At 42.3% G+C, this 27,021-nt stretch overlaps 1 protein-coding gene across 3 annotated transcripts in view; it reads right to left on the bottom strand.

Moving 5' to 3' along the window:
- Positions 1 to 1,570: 1,570 nt before the first annotated feature.
- The window catches only part of GART (phosphoribosylglycinamide formyltransferase, phosphoribosylglycinamide synthetase, phosphoribosylaminoimidazole synthetase), a 35,170-nt gene continuing 9,719 nt past the window's right edge, over positions 1,571 to 27,021 (bottom strand). For 2 of the 3 annotated variants that reach the window (XM_026040364.1, XM_026040366.1), the window contains exons 3-22: positions 23,671 to 23,766; positions 22,745 to 22,919; positions 21,955 to 22,066; positions 20,598 to 20,666; positions 18,834 to 18,959; positions 17,855 to 17,942; positions 17,353 to 17,438; positions 16,541 to 16,709; positions 15,605 to 15,836; positions 14,103 to 14,197; positions 13,162 to 13,271; positions 12,438 to 12,636; positions 8,723 to 8,971; positions 8,210 to 8,362; positions 6,846 to 7,049; positions 6,431 to 6,562; positions 5,668 to 5,798; positions 4,231 to 4,372; positions 3,242 to 3,357; positions 1,571 to 2,549 (exon numbers count right to left, since the gene is read on the bottom strand). In XM_026040364.1, coding sequence (XP_025896149.1) covers positions 2,313 to 2,549; positions 3,242 to 3,357; positions 4,231 to 4,372; positions 5,668 to 5,798; positions 6,431 to 6,562; positions 6,846 to 7,049; positions 8,210 to 8,362; positions 8,723 to 8,971; positions 12,438 to 12,636; positions 13,162 to 13,271; positions 14,103 to 14,197; positions 15,605 to 15,836; positions 16,541 to 16,709; positions 17,353 to 17,438; positions 17,855 to 17,942; positions 18,834 to 18,959; positions 20,598 to 20,666; positions 21,955 to 22,066; positions 22,745 to 22,919; positions 23,671 to 23,766 — 2,921 coding nt within the window. In that variant the 3' untranslated portion in view covers positions 1,571 to 2,312. The remainder of the gene's footprint in view (positions 2,550 to 3,241; positions 3,358 to 4,230; positions 4,373 to 5,667; positions 5,799 to 6,430; positions 6,563 to 6,845; positions 7,050 to 8,209; positions 8,363 to 8,722; positions 8,972 to 12,437; positions 12,637 to 13,161; positions 13,272 to 14,102; positions 14,198 to 15,604; positions 15,837 to 16,540; positions 16,710 to 17,352; positions 17,439 to 17,854; positions 17,943 to 18,833; positions 18,960 to 20,597; positions 20,667 to 21,954; positions 22,067 to 22,744; positions 22,920 to 23,670; positions 23,767 to 27,021) is intronic. The other variant, XM_026040365.1, reaches the window with a different exon arrangement.

Raw genomic sequence — 27,021 nt, forward strand, 5'->3', positions numbered from 1 at the left:
GGCCCCGATCCCGCTGGCTCCGGCAGCGCGCGCGGCCGTCGCTCCCGGGAGGGCCCGTGGGGCAGGCGCTGGGCAGCGACTGAGCCCTCGCTTGGAGCGGCGGCCCCTGCGCCCCGCGAGCCCCCAGAGCTGCTGCTGCGGCTGGCTCTGCGCTCTGGCGCGGCTCTTGGCGTATCCCGGAATCCCGGAGTTCAGTGTCAGACCTTCGGGATCTTGAGATGGGGAAAAGCGGTGAGAGGGACTGGGAACAGCACGCTTTCCAGATTACAGGCCGGACTAGGAACACGCTTTCCAGATTACAGGCCTTTTCCTTCTTCATCCTGGAACCCAGCAGAAGGAGACGTGCCCAGCCTGATCTGCAGTGACAGGAATTTCCATTTTCCCTGTGTTGACTGACGGCCTAACCCAGAGAGCCACTGCCTTTAAAGAAGACCTTTATTTTGTGGGAGGCTTGTTTTATACCTGCCAGAATAACGCCCTGCCTGCAAGCAACACACGTCAGGGGAAGAAAGCSAGCCTGGAAGCTGAACAAACTATCGAGGAGTAACTGGAGAGGAATTTTTCCAGGGGATGGTTCGCTAGTAGCCACTAGATCCAGTGCACAAATGTATTCCTGTTTCGGAATTGAATTACAAATAGTGTACTGGTAAGAGGCACACTGTGTATCTGGCCCTTGGCTGTATCAAGCGCTTTGAAAGCATGAGTCAGCTCCAACAAGAAAGCTTAAAATTCCCATGTTCTCACACATGGATACTGGTTCCTGTCTTACTAGTTCAGGAGAAGTTAAAACCCCTGCTGCCTCTCATGGGCTCTGCCGTTTGTGCACAGCGGTCTGGGCTTGTGCTTTGCACTGCAGTGACTGCAGCAAAGAACACGCATTTTCACAAGGATGTTGGGGCATCGGGAGGAACCGTCGCAAGGAGAGACGGACAAATGTTTGGGCACCATCTGTGAGATAAACACATTGCTGCTTTTGCTCTTGGTCTGCTGTAACCGCGTAGTACCTTCACGCTGTATCATTCTTGGAGCTGCACAGCATGATGGATTGCTCCAAGCCCAACCAATAAAAGGTTAAGCGAGCCCTGGGTGGTGGTGGTTGTGCTCTGATGGTCTCCACACATCACTGTGGCCTCAACTGTGACCCACGGCCTTCCCAGCGCCCTGGCAAGCTGCGTGTGGGGGGAGCCACACGCTCCGCTCCRCTTCCAGGCTGCTCCCTGCGCTAGGGCAGTCTCAGGTCTGTGTTGRAGTGACCTTTCTCTCCAGGTGTTCGTGTAAATGCTCCTAGGGGACCGAATCACATTTACCCTCAGTGACAACGGGGGACAGGAACGCTCCGGCGGCAGGCGGCTTCCTGAGGGACCATCCTCCATCCGCAGGGACCACAGGGATGGGGAGGGCCCCGCRCTCCGGGCACTGCGTGACAGGCAGCCGGGCTGACGTGGTGTCTCCCAGGCTCCGGCCTCACCTCACACCTCAGGGGCGGGAATTCCAAGGAAATACTACGGAACACGCTCAGAGGTTTGAATTTTACCAGGCTTTATTTCAAGTCCCGTTGGAGGTCGCTGCACTACAGAAATACTGTATGGACACGAGGACGGAACCAGCTCTCTGTGTCAAACAGGGCTTCTAACACACACTGATCAGCTTCAGTCGCACGCTTCGGGTTCGTATGGGGCAAAGAGAYGGTTTTGGAAATGCATTGAAGTATTTTCACAGCTATGCCAAAATATTAAAGGAAAAATCAAGTGTTTTTGACATGAGTTCAGCTGTGTAGAAAGCTCAAAGAAATGTTTCAGAATTACTGCATTTCCTGGGTTTTCCTTACTGTTATTCCAGGGGAAAATGCTTTTTCCGCAGTATCTAACTTCCTCAGGCTTTGTCCCACAGGAAGGCCTGCGGCTGCCACCTCCGTTTACCGCTTCCCTGAATTATCCTTGCAAACACTTGAGAGCCCACGACCAGGGTCCAAGTCACACAGCCAATGCAGGGAGTTGTACCGATATTCCTGCGTCAGCCTCGGAGACGCTCAGATCTCTGCCACCAACGGAACGGGTTTTGCTCCTGCAAGCGACTGAGAACTGAAACGCTGGCCGAGAGAGTGGTGATAATTGGGAACCCGGCAAAGGAGCCATAGCCGAGAGTGCTGGGGCGGTCCCCTGCCCGCTGTCCCCACGGGTGCCTCCCTCTAGGTTTTACTTTGAGTCTTGAAGCACKGGAACAAGATCAGGACACCGTTTAAAACCCAAACAGTTTAAAACACTTTGTGAAGYGACGTCTGTGTGCGCGTTCGGCCGGGCGACCCGCCTCCGTCAATCCCTTCCTGCCCCTTGTCCCACGTGGGCACCCTGGCCGGGCTGCTGCTCCTCCTTCCAGCAGATCTTGCCGTCGCGGCCGACGCGGACGGCGCCGCTGGCCACGAGCTGCAGGGCGGCGGGGAAGGCCCGGTGCTCGGCCTCCTTCACGCGCTCCGCCAGCGACTGCTCCGTGTCGCCGGCCCGCACGGGCACCGCCTCTTGGAAAACGATAGCGCCAGCATCCACCTCCTCCTGGGAAAAGCACGGAGAATGGGGAGACGGGATACAGGGCAGTTAACAACATACAGTCGCCCCACGGATCCATTTGCCATTCCTGGACGCCGGGAAAGGGCAAGTGGGGCAGGAGAGGTGCGGACGCACGCACGGGTCTGTGAGGAGCTGCTGGGAGGGAAGTTTCCCATGGAAAGGCGGAGGAGCTGGGCAGGACAGCCCAGCGTCTAACATTTCTGCTGTAGAAGCAGCAGAATTCGTGCCAGCGGAGAGCACGAGGGGCTAAGCTGGACCGAGTGCTGACGTCTTCACTCAGCCCAGCGAATTCGGCAGCTCTGGCAAAGCCTCCTCTGCCTCCTAACAAGGCCGAGCCCGGCTGCTTCCCTACTGCCTCTCATGTAGTGAGGAACCCCCCAGGTCACACTGCAGAGAAAGGAATGTAGTTTTTCCATCTTGAAAAACACCCTTTTCTTCTCTTTTTCCAAGAGTTAACTACAGTAACACTCAAACTCCTGCCTAGACGATTCATTTCCAGTTCTCCTACAAGGGCAGCAAACTAGAGCACCCTTTTGTCAAGGTGAACCTGATTAATTTATAGACAACAACAAAGGGGAAAGTACATGAAACATGACAGCATAAGGTGCTCCAAACAAGCTTTGAGGTGAACATTTTTATGACCCATTGACTCTAAGGAGARAGAAAAAAGCACTTACAGCTACAAAGTGTACAGTACAGCCTGTGACTCGGACTCCGGCTTCTAACACCAACTTGTGGGCATTTGCTCCCTTAAAAGAAGGCAGTAGGGAGGGGTGGATGTTCAGGATTTTCCCTAGAAAAGAATAAATGAGGTCAATGCCTTTACCAGGGTGTTTGAAGTATGCCAGTCATAAGAGAACAAATTACAGCGCTGATCTTTGTTAACATGAGAGTGAGCACGTGGGGAAATCAGTGCACAGATAACCAGAGCAAACAGATGAGGTTTCTGCTAAGAGCTGGTCTAAGTATCCCTGCCCATTCCCTGGGGAGAGCAGCCCCTGAAGGAGGCTGAGCTGCTACAGCCTCCAGCAAGGACACGGAAAACTTGCACGGGRTGACCAGAACTGAGACCCTGTGAGCATTCCAGAGAGGCAGGAGCGGAATCTCCTCCCAGAGGCCACCCCCAGCTCTGCAGAGCTCCTGGGATCCCATTGGCAGGACCTGCACATCACATAATCCCAGATCGGTTGAGGTTGGAAGGGCCCTCTAGGGATCATCCAGGCCAACCCCCCTGCTCCAGCAGGGACACCCAGAGCACGGGGTCACATCCCTGCCTGCTTCTGCACTGCCACGTGCAGCCGACGGAGCGCATCTCTTAGAGGAAGGGCTCCTCCGTGGCTGGGTGCCCACCTGCCCACCAGCAGCCTTTACGGATACAGCAGCCATTTCCCAAATTGCCCTGGGGGTTTGTAGAAGTCAAAAATGTTTGCACCTCATTTGATGTGTTTTCTAATAAATGGAAGATCCCAAGAGCTGCTTTTGCCCTTGCCTTCCCRCTAAAGGGAAGGGCAAGTTAGTGTCTTGCCTTTTCCCATCCCTATCCTTGCAGCTTCCTCCAAACACAGAATCCATATGGCTCCTATTCTACAGTATTGTCCATTTTCTCCTTTCTGAGAGTGAGTAATAAGTGACTTTTTTATGCCTACACTAATAGAGCTGTGCTTACCATCCCATTTTTTGACAAAGGGACCAGACAGTATCCGCATGAATCCAGCAAGGCAGATCAGTTCAACGGAGAATTCTTCAAGGACTTTGTCAACTGCTTTGTCAAATTCAACGCGACTTTCAAACAATTTATGGTCAATAACCTATGATAATCCCAAAAAGGAAGAAATATGGACAGGGGTTAATTTAATTTCAGGGTCTTAAGAACACAGTGAAATGGTACATTGGAGTAATAAGCAAGAAACAACTTTATCTCCACGGGTATCCAGTGTGGGATGCACACACAGAACAACCTGAGCAGTTCATAAATCCACACACCAGCAGACAAACCTGCAATTTTTATTCACATTAGCACAGAAGAGATACGAAAATAAGTAAGAGTTTTATCTGATTGGGCCCATAATTTTAGGCCAAACATTTGGGCACAACTGAACAACCTACAAATACAAGAGGCTCTTAAGCTAAAGTCTTAGAAGGATTTCACGCAATTTAAGATTTCTAACTGTTTTAAATAGTTTGAACCACCTAAGTTTAAAGGATAAAACAACCTTAGCTGTACAAAGTCAATATAAGCAAGTTCTGTATTTTCCATCCAGTATACATTCCCACCTTTAAACAGGAATAAGGTAACATTACTTACTTTAAATATGCCTAGCCTTTAAATAAAAGTATCTGTTAATCTCTACAAGCTTTACCACATTGGCAACACTTAAATATCACAAAACAGTTTTGGAAAAGGGGAGCTGGCAGCAAACATGGCAGAGGGCAYTGGAAATAGAGCCTAGCTCAACACTAGGCTCAAGTCTCCCATGAACTACTCTGCTACGGACATTTCAAAGGCCAAATCTTCCACCTAATTTTTAGTTATCCAAGAAAAGCAAGTGTAAAATGATCCTAAACAGAACTGTAGCATTTCATGTGTGAAATGCAAATAGTTACACAGAGGGCAGGGCAATATCAGACTGGATCCGGTGACAGGAAGGGAAAATAGGGCTTGCCTTGAAGTTATCCTGGATGATAAAGATGAGTTGCGAGTGTTGCACCTGACCCTCTCGTTCAATCCAAATGAACTACTGTGTATGTTTAGCATGTAATTTTAAATTTAAATTCAGATAAAATGTATTGTTACATAGGCACCACACTTAATTAAATGACTCRTTTTAAACTAACTGTAGAAGTTGGTTTAATATAAGGACTGATCCTAAACCCATGAGGATTGCAAGTAACGTTTCTGAGGGAAAGGGAGCACTTAGTTTCCATGTTAGTAGTTTGCCCAAGGACACAAAGCTCACAGCAGATCAAAAACACCACCCAAAGCACCCACSAGACCTCTTTCCAAAGCATCTCCCACCCTAGTAACTCTTGCTATCTCACAATAGCTTAGTGCTTGTAATCAGAGCTAATGAAGGCTAATTTTTAGAAGGTGAGCAGTACTTACCCTTGTAGGAATCCCAGCCCTTTCAGCTTTCCTTAGCCCTTCCACGCCAGCTTTATTGGAAACAACAAGAACTATTTGTGCAAAACTGGTGGGCTTCTTTGTGCTATTTATGAGAGCTTCCAGGTTTGTGCCTATGAGTGAAATAGGAAGTCATGAGTAGCAGTTCATTCTTGGAAAATAAATACAACTTTTGAGTAAGCAACAAGGAAGGTGAGACCCAATCCAAAAAAACAAAAAAAAAATCTGTAACAACAGTGATCCTGTTTTTCATTGATCTTTCTGAAAACTAAATTTGATACCTTGAAGCTCTGTGAGACCTACAAGCCTTTCACTAGCAGTAACATTTGTAAACTGCAATTCTGGAATAGAAGTTACAGGCTCCTTCTTACAAGTGAAACTGTTAGAAACCCTGAGAGTGCCTGCATGGCAAGAGGAAATTCWGGTCTGTTAGTAAGATAATTCTGCTATAACCCAACAAAGCAGTTGCTTGAAGCCAGAGACATGCTGAAAACAGTAGTTAGCTGAACACAGATACAACTCATAGTCAATTTGCAGCTACAAGTTGAAGATCATTCTGGTTCTGATTGAAATTAACCCAAGGGCAAAATTCTCTCTGCCTGTTACTGAGTGCTAAAAGCCTGTAGAAAGTTCCTGAAAGTCTTTGTGCAGACTTGCAAGGACTCTGGGGGATTTTGATTCTGAGCTGAAGCCCCATTTTCCCTGGGCTGAGTCGTACACTGTAGTGAGGAATCTAAACCCTCACCTGTTCCGGAGATGAGGACAGCAACCTTCACTTTGTTTGCCTGGATTTTGCTTTGGATTGGGCTCTGCACCGTCAGTGACGCATTGGCTTGCAAGGCTTGAAGCAGATTCTGGACCTTAACATTGGCASAGCCTGAATGCACAGGGTGGGAAAAAGAAAAAACACGTTTAAATAAAGGGAGAAATAGAGAGGACAGAAAAATATCCAGGAAAAGACAAGCAGGTGGCACTGCCCTACTTCTTGTTATTTACTTACAGTCAGGTGACACCTGACATATTCTATAGACTAAGCCAGAAGTCTCCAGGACTGTCACTTTAATACTTGATGCACGAAAGCCACAGAGGTGCCAACTGCTGGAGAGCCACCAGCTAGGAACTTTAGCTTTATATTTCAAAGAAAATGAAAATCCAGTAACCTTTTTGTAGGGAGACAACTTTCCCAATCAACCAGGCTGCCTCGTGTCTCTGAACGTCCTTGAGGACCTGCTGGGCCAGCTCCTTCTGCACCACCAGGACCGCGCCAATCCCGCAATTGAACGTCCGAGCCATCTCCTCCTCAGACAGATTCCCTTCTTTATGGAGCCAGCTAAAGATTTCAGGGATCTTCCAGCTAAGAGCATCTGGGGAGAATTCAAAATACAAGTGAAGAGTGAAAATCACCACCTATCACTACCACTACAAATACTAAAATTACCRGAGTGTCGAGAGAGAAGATTTGGATGCAAACACAGACTGTTAATCCCACGGCAACATGAGCTTCAGCTAAGCCTGTTTCCATGCATGAAAACAAGATGTCTCTCCCTCCTATACTAAGCAAGACTTGGGAGTAGAAAGAACATGAGACTTCTCATGGAAGAAATGAATCACATGGCTCCACTGCAGTCCATTAAGGAGCAATTCCGAAAGGGCTCTGAAGCTGTCTTGGAAAAATCCTCTTTATGAAGTTGGGAACTCTGCCTGTAGAGAAACTATTGTATAAAAAGGACAGCCTTAACTCTCACAATAAGGAGCTTTTCTCCCAGTTCTAGCAAGGTAAGGAAGGGCRAAAGCAGCATGAGGGATACCTCAGGACAAGACAGTGTAATGGAACCCCAAATACAGAAACTTCTTTCTTGTGGTATTAATCTCTATTTTATATGTGAGTATCCACTGTGGATACTTGTGGACCCCTGTCTAATTGACAGCTGGAAATATGATTTACTATTTGAAGCACAGGACTTGATAGAAATTCCCTTATTTTATTCTACAACACAGTGAACACCGTAAAACCTATAGCAGATCACTYAACTTTCCACATTGACCTTTCCTGAGGAAGTATTTTAAAACTACCTGATGAGGTTGTGGCGAGGATTAATTAGAGCATGCGAAATACCTTGATACCCTCATAACTTGTGGGCTATCAACTGTATCTGAATGCCAGTCAAAGACTTGGGTGAGTGGGACTTAAATAGCAATAACCTTGCAGGTTATTGCAAATGGTGCCGTTTGTCTTTATTTTGAAAGTACAGATATAGGTTCCTGACAAATCCAACCCGCCACCCTGACAGAGGAAGTGACTGTGAAATCAGAAGCCTGCCACAGATTGTGAAAGGCTTCAGCTGGGTCTGATTCAGGCACCAGGAGATTTGCAGTAATACAGAAGCAGAAAGCACTGWTTTCTAGACAGACAAGTCCAGCTCTCGCAGTAGAAGTCAGTTCATGCGGCCCGATGTACCCGGGCTTCCACATCCAGCCCCGTTAACAGGGGGGTGTTTGTACAGCGTCCCTTCCYGGATCTCACCTAAAACGACGCCCAGTGACTCTGGCAGGACTCTGGGGATGTTTTCTAGCAAGCCCCCGCCAGTGATGTGGGCATAGGCCTTCACGTGGCCCGAGCGGAGGACGGGCAGCAGAGTCTTACTGTAGATCCTCGTCGGGGTTAGCAGGAGCTCTCCTGTAATGAAAGAAGATTAAAAAAAAAAAAAAGCCAGTTACGATCCAGAAAAATAAATTTAATATCAAATGAAGGAAATCTCAAAATATTCATTTACTGGACAGTATTGGGCAAACATTGTATTACAGAGAAAAAAGACTATGTTCTACTTGCAGCTTAAAACTAGCCATTTATTTCTTCCCTCCCTAATTTCCTTCTGCCATATTTGATTCATATGAAGAAGGAAGATGGGAGCATGTTCAAGAACAGAATAGTTTTCCAGTGCCTTAGAAAGCTTACAAAAACAAAGCCACAGACCAAACAAGTGTGTTGTTCTCCCGCTCAGAAGTTCAAGGGAAGAAACTGCATTAGAGAGGGTACCTAATGTCTGATCACCAGCGACGCCAACCAGGGAGGAGAAATCCAATGATGACTTTTCCACAATCTTCCTTACGAGGCTAAATCCGTTGCTGTGGACGCCGGAGGAAGCGACTCCGATAACCGCGTCCCCGTCAGCAATCCTGTCCAGCTGGGGCAGCATCTGCCCGCGCTCCACTGCGCCGACGGCAAAGCCCGCCAGGTCGTACTCGCCGGGCAGATACATGCCCGGCATTTCCGCAGTTTCGCCTCCTGTACGAGCCACARGAGGAAAGGAGAAGGTGAGGTGATGTTGGGAAACTATTGGGGTTAATGYGCGGGTGATTTTTGAAGAGGGAATGATGAAGGGGAATGTAGGGAAGAAGGGGCCAAGCTCTTCTCAGTGGTGGCCAGTGACAGGACAAGGGGCAATGGGTACAAGTTGAAACACAGGAGGTTCCATCTCCATGTGAGGAGGAACTTCTTTCCTGTGAGGGTGCCAGAGCCCTGGCACAGGCTGCCCAGGGAGGCTGTGGAGTCTCCTTCTCTGGAGATCTTCCAAACCCTCCTGGATGCCGCCCTGTGCCCCGTGCTCTGGGTGTCCCTGCTGGAGCAGGGGGTTGGACTGGATGATCTCTAGAGGTCCCTTCCAACCTCAACCATCCCGTGACTCTGTGTGAGTCTGTGATTCTGTGATTCTCAAAGCATCAGACCTGTAAGGAGTCAAGGGACTGGATTTTTTGAGTAGATATACAATCTCTAAAAATATTTAAAATCACACACCCATGACACGGCCTTTAAGCAAACAGGCAAGAGTGAAATGGGAAAAAAACATTTCCTCCTCCACTGTAACAAGCACTATCAAATTACTGTGCATCTATGTGCATCCAAATTACTGTGAATCCAAGAGGATTTTTTTTTTTTTTGAAGGATTTTGATGTTGATCAAATATTATGGCTTCTGTCCTAGGAAATATCTGAGCCTGAAGACTGACCTAAAACTTCATGCTCTGGAGGTAAGCATGATCCGTGCCTTTAAAATGAAAGCATTTATGTAGTGCTTTACACTTTCAAATTTCTACCAAGCTCAATGCTCTCCACGAGAAACCTACAAGACACAAGAAACTCAYCCAAAAATGCCAGAGAAATCAAACAGTTAATAGTCTCTGCTGTCTTCATAAAGAGTTGGTGCACAGCCTCATGCTGCCTGCTCCTCATGTCCACACCTGGGCATCATTATTGCTACAGGTCTCAACACCTAAGGCTTGGAGGCTGTTTTGGCAGAACTCCTCTAAAATCAGAGGGCCTTTCCTACCCATGCTGCTGAACCTGCTGTTTAAGCTCTCATCTGTTGTCTTCATTATAAGGACGCAATCTTGTTTTGTCCTGAGGAACCTGTTTTGTCTAGAATCAGTGGTTTCAAGGGGTAATTTCCCTAGTTTGTGTAGGAGTGTGTAACAGTGCTTGGAGAGCCCTCTCTATCCCTCCCTGTGCAGCCAGCACCGGCTCCCTTTCTTTATCGGAGCAGACACAAGCTGAGGGCCTTCACTTTCCAGGACCTCTGTTCTACCTGCCAGGCCTCATTCTGCCTCCAGAGGGGAACTTGCTGGGGTTGCCAAACGAAACCAGCCTTGGCTGCTCACTCCAAACTCTTTCCAGACAGACATTTTCACGCTCTCGTACCCAAAAGGAAGCCCCCCAGCCAGCCCCAAAGCCACATCAAGATTCTCCTGATTCCCTGCTGGTCATCATGCCTACGAGAAACATCTTGAGAACAATTAAGCTGCCCTTAATTTACCTCTTCCCATCATGACCAGTGCTGTCTTGTTTTCCCAAGTCACTCACCAGGCTTAATTAAATACAGAATTCCTCTATTTATTAAAAAAAAAAAAAAAAAAGTCTCCACAGACGGCTCCAGATTCACCTGAGTAACCTTGGAAGCTGCTTTTGTGCTCAGTGCTCGAATAAAGATCCACTCTTCAGAAGCTTTTCCGGATTTCTACATTGCTATAACAAACTTTGRTTTTAAAGTTCATACTAGAAGGTGGCACTTGCTCAGATATCTTGGTTTAAAACTCTCTCCAGGCACACTGGTGCAAGTCCAAGCATGGAGAAAAAGCCCTTCAGCACCTCGCTGCTGAGCACTGTGAGCTTATGGTGATTGAGCTGAATATTCTGCAAATCTWGGAGACAAATTTAGGAGCAAGCTTCAAACCAGACTTTGAGATGATACTATACAAAGAGAGACTTGCATGCTTTGCGTGCTGTGTCCGATATTGAAATTAATGCATTAAGCTGGAAACCAAACTGAAATCTATTCAAATGCTCCAGGCTACTGGAAAAAGGAAAAGGAAACGGAAAAGGAAAAGGGAAAAGGAAAAAAAGAGAAAGAGAAAGGAACGGAAAGGGAAAAAAAAACTTTTCCTCCTTATCCTCCTTATATCTGGAGTTATTGCATCATCTCCATTCTTTTCTGGGAGTGCCATAACTTTGAAGAACAATTCATAGTTGCTTTATTTATGAGGTCTGACTTTTTTTTTTTAATACTAGCACACAAAGACATTTACTACTCCATTTAAAATTTTGAGAAATAATTCTCTTGCAATGAATCTTGAAACATCCAAAGTCCTTTGTAGTTCTAAAGCTTTCCAATGGGTAATCAAATCTCAAAATTTCAGCATGTAATTTCATAGTAAGATAAAAAATAAAAGGTACTTATGTTGAAGTATGAATAGTTTGCTTATATTTGATAAAGCAAGAAAATGCTCTATAAATATAGAGCTGACATATATAAATATAGAGCTGGCAAATACAAAGCTGACATACAGTTCATTTAGGGAAAAGATAAAACAGAATCTAAGTTGCCTCTTGTTCAAATCCTGTAAAACTCTCTCAAAATTACACATTCCCATTTAAAAGAGAGTTTGTTAGTAAATTTTCTAAACAAGAAGAAAAAAAAAAAAGAGAGAAGGACAAAATTATACCAGTTTTAAAGTTTTAAACTGGTACCTAAAGAGTAAAAACTGACATTTTACTCTTGGCTGGCAAGTTTTATTTGAAAAATGGTGGTAGTTTTTCATCAGATAAACAACTTTGCTAAGAATGCTACTAATGAACCTGGTTTCCTTTACCCTGCTGCCTTGTGGTTACCTTTTATGTCTAAAGAAGCAAGTTTCAACTGAAACTTCTGCATTCATAAGGACATCCTCTGGCTATTTGGCTTCATAAAACTTGTGAGGACAGAGCATCTATGAGATTTTGTCCTTTCTTGTCAAATTTGGTTAAAATCAGCCAAGAAGTTAAAGAAATATGGATGCACATAGGGAGGCACACATGCACAGTAACACAAATACAAATTTCGTTYCCTGAGGAAAACTTTAGGATATGCTTCTGGATAACTCATAAAAAAAAACACTTTGGGAATGTTGTTTTCAAATTCACTCAAAAAACATAAAGATTTGAATACCTAAATTGTTATGTTTCCCGGGTAGTCATGTTTACAAAGCTAAATGAGAATATACAAATAAGAAAAGTAATATTGAGACGMCCGAGCCAATGGCAACATCTGTCAAGCACTGCCTTGTGTTCTCCGTCCCCAAAGGCAAAAATCACACAACCTTCTTTTTCACTCCTTGGAGTAAAAAAAAAGTAACAGAGCAGGCAGACCAGCACATCGGAGCTAGTTATAAAGAGGCTGCACACAAATGTTCACCCTGTTGAAAGCAAGAGAGCGTTCCTACCCAGGAGAGCACATCCCGCCTTCCTGCAGGCCTCAGCTACCCCTGCAAYGACTCCCTGCGCCACGTCCACGTCCAGCTTGCCACAGGCAAAATAGTCGAGGAAGAAGAGGGGCTCTGCCCCTTGGGCCAGGATGTCGTTGACGCACATGGCGACCAGGTCCTGGCCGATGGTGTCGTGTCTCCGGCAGGCCTGCGCGACCTGCCCAACACAGCGAGAGAAGCGGCCCGTGAGCTCTGCAAACCGGGGGGCATCCTCCCTTATCAGCACCCGTCCTCATCTGTAGGAACTGTCGCCTTCCCACGTGGCCACGGCAAAAGTCCCCCTTTGTGGAAGGGGGCTCAACAATGAGGCCCGTTGTAGTTTGCGTCAACACAGTGGCCAGTGTGTAATTTAATGTTTTCCCCACAAATGGTCATTTTGAAGATGGAGGTTCTACCTCAGTGAACTGGAGTCCCTGATTATGCACTTAGCGMTTGAAGTGAGTAATTTTAATAGCGAAGTGATTAATTTAAATTTCAAAGAGATGTGAAAGATGAAAGTTAAACATGTATTGATTTTGCTGAGCTGACTCCTGGAGGAGTTATTCTCCCTTTTGAAAAGCTAATGGGTATTTTTAAGCACAACTATTTTGAATTTTCGTCTCCTAATAACACAGGCATCAGAATGACTGGGTATTTTTGCTTCTCTGACAGGCATCTACCTTTACCCGGGTTTTGGGATTACCTTGAGTTTTGTGCCAACACCATCAGTTCCAGATACCAAGAGAGGATCCTTATAGCCAGCTGCTTTCAGGTCAAAGAGGCCAGCAAATCCCCCAAGCTCCGCGTTGCAACCTGCCAGATGGAGAAAGGAGGAAGTATTAAACTTCTGCTTTCATGGATTTCTCTAGGATCTCCAAAACRCTCGTGAAAGTCTCTTTGAAGTCCRTCACAATTACTTGGCTTTAGCACCAGGAAAGTTTTCTTTGACACTTAGAGCCTCATCACAGASCCACAGGAGCCCTAATCCTCTTGTCTGTTTTTTTGTTTTATTATTATTATTGCCTAAGGCTAAAAATCCAAAGCTTTGTGTTTGAACATTTAATAATTACTGTAATATATTTCCTGAATCCCATGACAATTTAACAAATACCTGGTATTCTAAATCCATCATAAGCATTACAAGGACTTGCTAGAGCAATGTGAACTGGAGACCACAGCAAAAGAGGAAGGGCTTGCCCTGTGTTTTCYAAGCCATCTTCTACGCCCATCTCAAGCATCTCTGAGGAATTCCACATATTTGAAAGCTTTTTAAATATTTATGCACCAAAATTGTGCGGCTTACGCTCTCTATGAGCTGATAACCCATGTAATCACAAATAACAGTAACGAGCAGGMTTTTATCTTGTATCGATCCCCTCAGTGCTGAACTGTGTTCTGTGAAGTCCTTAAGACACATGGAATTCAAGAGATCTATTTTAGAGCTATTTTGACAAGCAATTCTGTAAATTTAAGGAACTACATTTTGAAGAAATCAAGAGTGTTTGCTCAACCCCCCAAAATTCTTCTGTAATCTGGAAATCTKCAGAGAACGTAAATATAAGCATTTATGTCAATATAAAGATGAAATGATAAGTCCCCTTGGCATGAACTGACTGAATCAGGAATAAAAAGTACCAATCTTACCCGATCTTGAGGTGGCTGCAGCTAAGGGTTTAATTTTCTGAACCAAAGTATTCCCTGCTGCGATGTCTACCCCGCTGCTTTTGTAAGTCAGGCCTCTGAAAGATTAAAAATGTTACGGGCAATTGATTACTGAATACACAAATGTGTGCTCTAAAATAATATTTATTTTCTTGGACAACTAAGGGGATTAACCATTCAGAAGCCTATTCTGCTGTCAGCAAAGCTTTTCCAAGCTTTTCCTGTTTCCAAGAAGGCAAATGCACAGGAGGTAGCCGCTGTGCCCTGCTGCCCACAGAGCCACCCGCCCACCTTCCCGAAGCCYGAAGCCAAGCAGGCCCAGCCATCGGCTCCTCCCGTTCCAGGACACGTCCGAGCAAAAGCTGGCACAGCCTCAGGCACGGTGAAAGGGGCATTGACCGGGAACAGCTCCCAGGAGCCTCCTTCCCGTGCCCGGGACCGGCCCAGCACACGGCACCCCAGGCGGGAAGGCTGCCGACCAGGCCCCGTGAAGCCACTACTACCGACACCATGKGCCACGAAAGTCACAAAAGCTCCTTCTTCTCTTGCCTCACACCATCACTTCATTTTGTTCTTTTTTTTTCCTGCTACAGGTCAAATAACAGGTATCCGTTTCCACATACATTCTTCAAAAGATGAACAGTACTTGAAGGAGAAGGAAATTAGGTATTGACGCCCTTGTTCATTTAGTAAGTTTATTGCTCGCAGCTCTACAACATACTAATCAGGACACACCATCAGCAAAGCTGAAGCTCTTACTACTGTGCTTTACAGACTACAAAATAACCTATTATCAAAAGTCATCTTTTGAACTGATTGGAGAAAAAGCAAACATCTTTTATATTAGGTAAAAATAAGTTTCAAAACTTGCAAGCAGCTCATGAAAACATAGAGAAACGGAAGAAAACACTACATTAGGGAAAAAAAAAAAAGGAAATACAACCCAAGCCCTGTCAAAGCTGTTGAAAATTTTACTACAAAAATCAAAGGAATGATAAATTCTACCCAGGTTGCTAGCCAGCTATTCCATTATAATCCATGTCTCAGTGAGGTAGGTGTTTCAAAACCATTTTAAGGATCCTAAAATCAACTCCAAAAAAGATCAAATTTCATTCATACATATATTTCATGACATTATGATTAGCCTTAGACAATGTGGATTCAGAGCTAAGGTTAAGATTTATAGACTACGAATCAGAAGTTCTCCTTCCGAGAACAGACCTAACACAGAGAGCAAGAGCACAGGTTGCTCCCACATTTGTCACTGTAGCTTAGCTGAGACTTGGGAGTATCAGACCRTGGATGAAAGAGCCATCAAAAAGCCTGTTCCTTCCTTGGCTGCTCTTTCTTAGATCACTCACAAGGAGGACAGTTGTAATTTGTCTAGAGTTATGCAGAGTATTCATATCATTTTAGGGATTAATTAAGCTACTGATATCTGCCAGTCACCAGTTATTTCCCCTCCAAGCATTTCAAATATCTACCTGGAATGTCTCAGGAAAGCTATAGCCCGATAACCAATGTCCTTTCTATAAATGGCACCCTTGAACTGTATGGCTGCTACTCCTTTGTTGGCTTCTTGCAGTGCCAGCATCAGATCCTCTTTAATAGCAGTTACTGTGAGGACTCTTCCTCCATTAGTCACCACTTTGCCATTCGTGAGGGCTGTGCCAGCATGGAAAACCTCCAATCCCAGTTGTTTAGCCTTAGGAAGCCCTGCGATTGTTGTTCAATAACACAAATGCAAGAAAAAAAAATAGTTCATTAGAACATTTCACTGATAAAATACAATTGAGTAACTCATGAAGGAATGTTCAATGTTAAAATACAAATGAAGAACTCATCACGTAGGAATTATGCCCAGAAACCCCAGGCAAATTCACTGTGGTCATTCCAGGTCATCAGAACAACTTTTAAAAAGTACATTTTGTGGGAGACCAGCCTATTGCTTATATGCTTAGACATATGGAAAGCTGAAACATATTTAGCTGAAACACCTGCATACAACATTTATTTCCATCTGGATTTTATACTTCACTGATATAAAGACAACAACCCTAAGAATATCAAAATTATGARTAATCAGTGATCATTTTAGAACTACTTCACTGTAACACATATTAAGGAAATGCTATGAAATTAAAAATTAGGGATGTGGAGATCTGAAAATGCTATGGGTGCATTACAAATTAACTTTTTAGTGTGAAAATCAGTCGTCTCTTTCTGACCCAGAACAGCAGCTTCAAAAGTTTCTAAGAATCAGGATTAGACAAATTCAGCTTTATGAGAATGAGAAAATGAGAAATGAAAAAACTATTTTTCATTTTTCATATTTCATATTTCATTTTTCATAATTTTCACTATTTTTCATATATTCATCAGAGGAATAAGACTTCTACAGCTTCTCCTGCTGTATTTACCTGTAATTTCCAAACCCTTGGGATATGATCCCGGATACCCTTCACTAGCCATGACCACAGTCACAGCTGCACTGTCTTCAAACCAAACAGGCATGGAACTAGACAACTTTCTATCGATGACTGCTTGCATAACGTCATACAAATCACTTTTCAACAGTGGAAGAAGTACCTACAAAAATACAGATTAGCCAAATAAGTAAAATAACACCTTTTTCCCACATGTTTTTTATATAGCATTTTAAAAGATTAATGCAGATATAAAAATAAGTATTTTCATATGCTGCATTGTCACACACATTATCATTGTCACACTCTGCACATTATCTGCCTTTACAAATACTGTTCCTTAAAGATAATAATCCCTATGGGTAAAGGTACTGCTGCAGATGGAGGAGAACAAGTAGACACCAAAAATCTTTACAGTGTTCCGAAGAAAGGTAGGGAAAGGGTTTGCCTCACCTATCAGCAGGGAGTGGGGAAGGAAGGTTCATTTCTTTAATTAAAAAAAAAAAAAGGTCATTCTAAAAAAGGTATGAAAGTACTGAGTTTCACTCAAGCTTACCTATGTGACACCCATCTTTGAATATAACATGCTAAATTTTGTTGTGGAATGAAACAAGTAATTAATATGATAGAGTAACTCTTGTTAAGTTAATAACAGAGTGTCTGTCTTGAAAAAAGAGGGTAAGATTTTCAAATCTAAAAGCAATGAGGTTATTGTTCATCGCACAGTTTGTTAAGAATACTGATAGAGAGCAACAGACTTTTCTACTCCCATAATAACAAACTATATCTGGTTACAAATCACTCACCTGACATTCTGGGTCACCAAATCTGCAGTTAAATTCTAAAACTTTAGGTCCATCCCGGGTAAGCATTAATCCAGCATAAAGCACACCTATAAACAGAAGCAGTATTAAAAGCTATCTAAGTAGCTGTACAAGTCAGTTGTTTTTAATCTATTCATAATACTATTATAAGGGATGCCACTTACGTTCTTTTAAAGCTAGAATTTTAAACTCTTTTTGACAGATGTTGAAAACATAAAAGGAAAAAGTAGTTGTAGCTACAATTCTGAAACCTGTTTTCAAATGACCTTTCTGTTCTTGCTTTTTTTTGATTATTATTATTATGATTATTAATGCAAAGATATTCATGGATTTTAATAGAATTTATATAAGACAAAATCTAGTTTCCAAAGAAATCCAAGCACCTTCTTTAATTTACACTGTTTATTTTCTTAGGCTTTTAAAGAGGACGAAGTAAAGAAGTTATCTTTCTGCTTAAGATATTTTTTCTTAAAAAAGTACATACCAAGATAGGGGACACCTTCTTTCTTCATGCCATCAACAGCTTTCTGAAGAACAGTATCTTTTATTTTCAGCAGCAAATCTTTGGAAATCTAATAAAACAATATTAGAAAACACTGTTTGTAAAAACAGAATGCATCATTTTTCTATGATGATGGTTAGCACATTTAAGAGCAAAACAGAACTTCTGGATGGTGTCTTGTTCACTTCAACATGTGCTTCAAACAACAACAAAAGAAAGGATTTTTCTCTATCCTCAGACAACATACCGCATTATTAACACAGCATGTTGCATTTCTTCAAAAACTTTAATAYACTTGATGTATATAAACACATATATGCTATACATGCAAATTATCTCATTGGTTTTACTGGAACAAACCATTTGTAAAAACAYACACTAATACATCCATTTAAATAGTGCCATTTAAAGACAAACCACAGTTAGAAAGTATAGTGCTCAATGACCAATTTTTTTTCAATAAACAAAATCAATAGTTTCATAGAGGATTCAAAAATATATTATTCAAAAAAAAAAAAACCCAAAAATAACAACAAAAAACACTAGTTATGACATTGGTTAACAGAAAGCAAAGTAAATCCTTTTGAAAACAAGTGTCCTTTAACAGGCAGACACTCAACTGCACTGAGCCACAGAAAGTGTTTATCTTTGCTTAGCTTAGCACAAGATTAATAGGGGTTTAAATGCTTAGTTCTAATGATCAGTATTTCATAATACTTTAAAAAAAAACAGGTTGCAAGAAAAAAAAAATATCCACCTGTATAATTAAAGTAACTCAGTAGAAATATCCTCCTTTATCCAGTTATGGGCTTCACTGGATTAGGTTTGTTTGGCCCAATCCTTGCCGCTCACAAGAGCCCATTCTCTCTATTCTCCCCTTCATCACTGTGAAACTGAAAATCCTTTTGTGCTTTAGATACTACAGCCTTAGTGGAAAACCTCCTTGTCACCACATTTTTACCTGAGGTGCTGGGGAATAGGCTCCCATTCCTCCCGTGTTGGGGCCTTCATCCCCATCCATTAATCGCTTGTGGTCCTGGGCTGGAGGCATGGGGGCAACCGTGACGCCATCCGTGAAACACAAGCACTGGAAAACAGGGAAAATAATTAAAGGCCAAGTTTATGACAGAAATTGCATCATGAACAAACGTATTTGGTTTTTGGTGTTGCAAAGTGGATATTAAGAGYATAAATTCTTTTTCCCTAGTAATACAAGCTACAGCACTCTAAATATATTCTTTTCTCCTTCWGGAAGCACTGCCTCAGTTTACAAGATCTTTGTGCAGAAATCATCTATTACACAACATATAAAAAATACAGTGTAACACCAAGAGTTGTGCTGAAAAGGATTACWCAAAAACTTCTAAAAAATCCTGGGATTCCCCTAAGATAGAAGCATTTCTCCCTCCCTCTGCCCCCTCCATCAGAAAGAATCATTATATTCCTTTCAAATTTCYCTTCTCCTTGTCCATAAAACCTCAATAACTTTCAAAATATTTATCTGTTTATCTAAATATTTATCTAAATATTTTATCTAATAGATGCTTTTATGACCAGTATCTTCTGATACACTTTTGCTAGCATCTTCAGCAAACTAGATGATRATGTTCACAGCTTGGACTACTGCTAGGAGTACTTATAGAAACATTTCATATTTCATAAGGCAAGCAAGGATTCCCTACAAAGCCACAAAATGCCAAAATATTCATATATTAAAATTTACAGCTAATTGTGGCAGGTGAATTATTTTGACAGGCAAGCTGAGCATTATTTTATATTCATGGTTATCAGTCATCCTAGGAAAAAATATTTAACCTGCATGTTTAAGTTCTTGTGTCGTATCACAAGAATTCAGTCCATATTTTAAGGGCTAATTAAGAGAATTAGACTGTTTTCATCAGAGAATCAAGATGTGGCTAATGCCTTAGTTTCTTACAAGGTCAAGCTAACCAAGAAGAAATAAGGATGGTCAATAACTGCAGTTATAATTTTTTTTTTTAATACTGGCCAGGAAATTAGACCATGCAAAGGCTGGCAGCAGTCGGAGGCGGCTGCTTACTTTATAAATACAACCTCCTCGAAGATGAATGTGTGCAGAATTTAGCCTAGGCCAATGCCAGCTCGGGGACTGGGAAACCTGAGAGCGTGCTTGGCTGTGCTAGTTTGTGTGATGCCAGGGTCAAGTTGCCTTGCCACCTTCTCAAGACCTAGGCTCTCGTTCCCTCTTTCTCTTTTACATTCCGCCAATCTTTACATTAGCAGAATGTAAACTGTAAACTACTCTTTTTTAAAGTGTTTAAGTTGCACTCCCATGAAAACTCAAGTAGTGTAGCCGAGTCAGTAGCAAACAGCAGAAGAGAAGGAGGAACAGGGAAGGGAAAGAAGATCCCATACTGCCTTTGCCAGAGAAACCRTAACACAGAGCAGCACCCTTAACGACACTAAAAAATTAAACGGTTTGATTTTTTTTCCCCACATGTTAGCAAGCGATTACTGCTTGAGTTATTTTCATTTACACTGTGACTTACTTTAACAGATTGCAGGCAGTTTTGTCCTTATCACAGCTGCTTTATTTGCAGTTTTAATTAATATAGATAACTGTCTTTAAATTAAATAATAAAATCTTACATATGCCTGCTGTTGGCACTTCTATGATGTTTCCTAAACATCATAGAATAATATTAAAATTGGAATAATAGATATATTCCGAGAGATGCACACTTACAGAAACTTCTTCTCCTTCAAGAAGTTCTTCAACAACAACCGTTTCCCCAGCCATGCCAAAAGTCTTATCCTACATTAAAAAGAAAACCTCTTTAGTTCTGTGTTTCAGCATTTTTTTTAATATTCAAAGTACAACAAGAAAAYATATTTTTGATAAAGCAAGAAAAAAAAATACAGCACAGTTTTGAGACTATGGATCCATTCTCCATTCAGGAAACAGCAGCAATGGTAAAATCTTTGCTCATCTTTTTTGCTTTTTAAGAAATATAGATTTTAGCTGAAATGTTTTAAAATTGCAGATGATACTTGTGACTTATTAAGCAATTCCTCATGCTCAACTTTCTGAAGTTTGCACTCACGATACTGAAGGATACAGCAATTACTGTCAAGTCCATAATCTGAACTCAGCTTTATCTGAAAGTGCAATTATATAAACTACACTGGAGGGGAGCGATAGTCTCACGTTTCAGTGCTACGTTGGAACACTGACTACATATTTATGCATTACAAAACCACCACAGCACACTGCCAAATAATTCTGTGTTCTGTTGAACAGTCTTATGACTGTTTAACAGAATAAGGAATGTGTTTTGTTCAAGGCAGAACAAGCTTGCCACACGTTAAGCTATATCTTTGTCCAATAAGCACACAAACACACACACAAAAGGAGTGCTTACCCTATATCCTGACCCTTGAATTGTAACAAGTGTGTCAGACAATCATCTCCTATAAATGAGCATAGCTCCAGCTCCACTGTATTGTAAGATGCTGTGCTGCTGACACCAGCTGAGGATTTGACCTGCGTGTGTCTTTTTTCCAGCTCTATGTTTCCAAACATTCAGACAGAATTAGTTCATTTTGCTTCTCTTCAAGGTAAGAAAAAAACAGATTTTGATGGTCCTCGTGTATTTGTTCATTATGCTACCTAAATATATATTTAAGTTAGAGTAAAACTACTGAAATTTAACTACATGTTTAAGTGCTGTGTGACTTAAAGTCTAAAGCTGAGGTTGCTTCTCAAGATCCAACTTAATTCTAGTGTTACTATTGTTTTACAAYAGGAAAGTCACAAAATGATGAGTAAAAAAAGAAAATCCATATGGATATAAGTAGAGGTCTTATTTAAGAAATATTTTATTTGACCTTACAGGAACGGTGCCTAGAAAGAGTACTCTGTCTCAAGTAAGAAATAYGATACAGCTTTATAGCTGTCTAAATACTGGGTAAAGGATTTCACTTCTGCTAGCTAAATTCCTATTATAGAAAAATAAAACAAGAATATCTTTGAGCCTCTGCCATGGTTATGTACTTATTTTGTGTGGTAACTCTGTGAGTAAGGGCACGGCATTTCTACTCACCTGCATGATTTCAGCAACAGCTTTGCAGGCCTCCTCCCTGTTCGAAGCCACGATTACTCCTTTGCCAGCTGCCAGGCCACTGGCTTTTACAACCAGCGCAGGGAAGTTTGCACTTTGGAAGAGGAAGAGAGGGATTCAGTAGTAAACACACTGTATTCCAAATAGATTTTGTAAGAATTTTGAATGTTAAATGGATAAAAAATTAAAATGCTCATCAGCTTCCATAGCAACAGCTTTGCATTACTGAATAACACATACACAAAATCCAGGGTTCTCTTGCTWGGCTATGCCTGTAGAGGACATCCACTTTGGGTTTCCTTGCCGCAATTAAATTTCAGCACCGTCCAAAAGGTTGCTTTATTTTTAACAATTTACTACCATCTCATTTCTGAATGAGCTGGATTGTATTCTGATAAGTATCATCATTTGCTGARTAAGTCTCAGATGCAGAATTTGTATTCATGGAGATAAGGACAGAACCTACTATAACTATCACACCCCAAGCTGCCTTCCATACTAAGCAATTTGGGGAAACAAAAATAAAAAAAGAAACCAAAAAACCTCTCAGGTATTACCTTCCAAATTGAACTCTGAGTTCAATTTTCATTAAGGGCCAAAAAATATGGAGCTTAATTACCAAACATTTTGCAATGTGACAGTGTTATTTCAGATTGTCCTTCAAAACCTTTACAGATGTTTCACTGACAGAAGTATTGATACATTAGCAATCATTGGTCAGTTTTGGATATCTAGTACATACACATTGCTTTAATGAAAAAAGATAAATTACCTATTGATAAAGCTACATGCTGCTTTAGGATCAGTAAAAGATTTCCATCTTGCAGTTGGGATCCCGTGACGATCCAGAAAAGCTTTGGTGAAGCTCTTACTGGACTCCAGCTGGGCTGCCTTTGCTGTTGGACCAAAGCATCTCACTCCAGCTGCTGTCAAGTCATCAACAATTCCTAAGAAAACCAACACACACACAAAGTTATTCAAATTACCAGATTTATAAGAATTATGCATTACCAAATCCGCAGGTGTTTTGATTTGCTGGAACAAATGTCAAGAACGTGAAGCCATCATTGCAGCCAATATTTTACCAGAAAGGCCTTATGGTGCAGTTGTTAGGTAACCAGCAGCAGCTAATCCTGCAATGTTTGGGGCTAAAGGGATCTGTTGCATTTGGGAAGAGTTGACAGTCTTCCCTTTTCTTATTAAAACTTTTAGCCAAAAACTCCACATTCATGAAGGCAAAGGAGATAAGAATTCTTGACCAAATTAAAACATAAAGCAGAGAAATTAAGAACATATTCATAAATCTTCATTTAGGAAATCTCCATAGAAAAATAACACCAAGGTTCATAAATGCAAACACTGTGTTACCTCTTTTACAACATGGAAACATGGTGATACCTCTTTTATTATTTCAAAGAACTTAAAAAGAAATGAAATTGTTGAGAATACTGTAACTGCTACAGCACTCACACAGTACACTTTCACAAATTCATTTTCATCCCTGCACAACCCTAAATTCAAGAAGATTTCTCTTGAATTTAGGGTTGTGCAGGGATGAAAATGAATCTACAGGATCTACTTCCACTGCTATCAAGGACACCCTTTGATACTGATGACTGTGGTGGGAAGAAGACTGCCMTTAACATTTAGTTTTCTTCCAAAAATGCAAAGGCTATGGGCTGTCGTTTGCTTTCTTACCAGCAGCAAGAGGAACCTCTGGGCCAACCACGACCAGCTTGATCTCCTGCTCTTTGCAGAACTGGGCAAGGGCACTGTGATTGCTGACTGAAACAGCTGTTAAAGATTAAAATAAAAAAAAAGAAAAAAAGGTGGTGAGACTGCAAGTCACTAAGCATTTATTTGTCATGTAACACTGAAGCAATATTTTAACAAGCCTCACATTCTTGAATGATGGGTCATTGTGCAGCTAGAAGGGCAAGGCCTGCACATGTGAGGTCTGCATGTGTCTACAAAGAAACAATATACCCTAAAACAAACAACCCAAAATCCAACTCCAAAAGGCCACAGTTTGACGTGAATGTTAAATCCACCTTGTTCTTGCAGAGGAGAACAACAGAAGTCTGAATTGTTCTTGCAGAGGAGAACAACAGAAGTCTGAATTCCTCTACACTAACATACACAAATTGTTCCCATCTCTGGGAATATCTCATTTGCCAGGCTAAGGATTGTAATGGATACAAGTGAAAAATAACCCAGAGCTGAAAAAAAGAGCTTATTTGGCAGGCAGTCTCCTCCCTGAGCAGGTTSACCATGAAGTTGTACGTGTGATTGTACATGTGATTGTGCCAGTATGGTAGAGGGGACAGAAATATGCAGCTTGGAGTGGSATAGTAATGGCTTCCTCCTGTTTTTTGCTTTTTTTTTTTCTTCTTTTTCTTCTTTTCACTGTAGTAAGAGCTTAAAGGTGCCACACTAATCTATGAACTCACTGAAACAAAGGGAGACTCGGACMCTTTCTCTTGCAGTAGGCTAAACTTAATAAGGAAGGGTGCTGTTGATTTTGGTTAGGATGTACGATCTGAGATTACAGGGACAGTTATCTTCTTACACACAGGCATTTTACAGGATGGTACTAAAAATGCCAGAAAACGCGCATAGAAGAAAAAAAAAATTGCAAGAAAGACAACAGTGTCAAATCCAACGATCAAAATTTACGCAAAGGCTGTGCAATTCCCCTGCTTTTATCAAGAATAAATAAAGCCAAGGTCTAGAGGGGACTGCAATGTGAACTTGTAGACTCTGCCAAAACCCAGCGAGCGGAGCCTGGTGCACATTGGCTGCCTGTACGGGGAGGGGACCGACGCAGCGGGGTAGGAGTTTGGCAAGTGGAGTAAAGTACAGGTCCTCCTCRGAGCTGGGCTCCTCTGCTTTAAGGTGTCCTCCGTTCCTGGGCCCTCGTGCTAGTGATGAGGCTGGCAGCCACGTGCAGAGCGGGTTCCCTGTTGCAGCTACCTCCTGAGGACGTGAAGGGAGAGTCTGYGTGCCAGGGAAACGACTGAAGCACTTGTGGTCCCAAGCACAAGCATAAAGCGTCTCCTTTCAGACAAATTTACACAGTTTTATGCTGGTACCCTCTTCATTTCTGACATCCTGCACTAATAAATYCCTGCTTCTACAAAAGCAGCAGGAATCTCTGAATAACACCCAGAAAAGCTATCTGAAACCTGCATTTGGATTATAGACTTATGCTACTCGAGTAGAGCAGGGGGCAGGTATTAAAGTTACCTCCTTGATACCTATGTAACAGTTCAATTATTCCTTTTTGCCAACATAGGCAAGCAAGGAAACGCAAAGGCTTCTGACTTTTATCTACAATTTTGCTGGTTCACAGGAAAGCAAGAACATAAGCATAGCTTGGCTTTAAAATTTGGACTAAAATGAAGGTCAGTATTGAAGGGGTTGGTTTTCCAGTCCCCTGGGGCTGTTGTGAAAGCAGGTACCAACAGCAGATCCCTAGTGAACAGCATTTTGCTGGGTGACAGAAGAGGGGCCATCCCTGCTCCCTGCACAATTAATCCACAGGCAAGGGAGAAGGGAAAGGAAGGTCCCCCTAAAGGTGGCTGTGCTTTTCGTCCTGAATCATCTTCTTCCCTGGGCTTCACCTACATACCTATAAGAGGTATGGAACAGGGAATATGGCACAAGATTCACAGTATGTGGAAATGTCCTGGTAGCGAATAAAAAGGAGTAAGTCACATTATTCACATATAACCCTGTTTTCCTCTGGAGCCACACTGAATGGGAAGTTTTTATGGTTTGTTTGTTTTTGTAGCAGTGTTTTATTTCTCAAAAAGACAGCTAAATATTCCTTCCAAACCAGACAGAAGGAAATTTGACGCAGCTTTTCAGAACTGGAGCTTAAAGTTCAGAGTATTACTTCTATTCAGAGCTAAAATGGAATGGAAAGAGATGTCAGCAACACTACTGTCCATTCCCAGACACTGCATGAATGTCTCRAACAGGAGTCAGCAACCCATTCCACACACTTCCGGCCAAAGATCAGCCCTGCTAATTAAGTTTAAACTAAATATAAAACTATATTTAGGCACTCAGCCCAAATCTGTCTTTATTGCCAGAAACAACTGCTGATCCACATTAAGTGCAGAACTCTTTTTAACAGAAGTACTGGCAAGGTTTATATGGTGGACAATTATTCATAAATTTTAGGTTGGCCTTTATATGTTTTGGAAATCATCTGAAAGGCAGAACTGCAACCCCAGTTAACGGAAATCTCGTGAACCACAGGAGAGGATCAACTTTCAGAGCCAGGCCTTGATCACAGGGAAAAACAAACCCATCGGTAGCATTTCACAGGCACGGGTRCGCAAGCATCACCTGCTACAACAGGGCTCAGGAGCCTCTTTAAAACTCTCCTTCCATTTCTGCCACGAGCACAAATCTAGACCTCAGTGCTAGAGCTAAAGCATCTGAGCAGCTATGAATTGCTTCCTCTTGGATAAAAAGAAATCAAGCTCTTCACAAAAGCCTAGATTCTGCCCTCCTCCCTGTGGCCTGTGGATTTCTCTCCTGCAGCACGTGGGAGGCMMMRSYYMRGRAAAAAAAAAAARGAAAAAACAAAAGGATTTCTGCATGCGTTGTAGATTTTGTGGACCTGGCTCAAGCGTTCTTATGCATATACTCAAATACTTTGCCTTCTGAAGATGCAGTATTTTTTATGGCATAACAGGGTGAGAGAAAAGCTCAAGAGTTTTTCAGAAAGCTTGAAAAGACAACAACAACAAAACCCACAAAAACTAACATTCTGTAGGCTGTACAAACTGGCATTGACCCGATTTAGCAGAAGGACAAAGATTTTTGTCTGATCCTCGGGATGAGAGGAAACCATTTGACTTTCCTGAGATGCTCTTCCTCCCGCAGTCTCCTCAGAGATCAAACAGAACAAACAACTGCTTATGCTGTTGCAAATACTCAAAGAAAATCTGAACAGAGATATTTAAACTGTTAGTAATTAAACATACAAATGGAATTAAATAGGATAAAATATCTGCTGTAGAAGAGTCCGACAGG

Source organism: Nothoprocta perdicaria, unplaced genomic scaffold (assembly GCF_003342845.1).
Source record: "Nothoprocta perdicaria isolate Ctin4 unplaced genomic scaffold, notPer1 scaffold_254, whole genome shotgun sequence".
Lineage (NCBI taxonomy): Eukaryota > Metazoa > Chordata > Aves > Tinamiformes > Tinamidae > Nothoprocta > Nothoprocta perdicaria.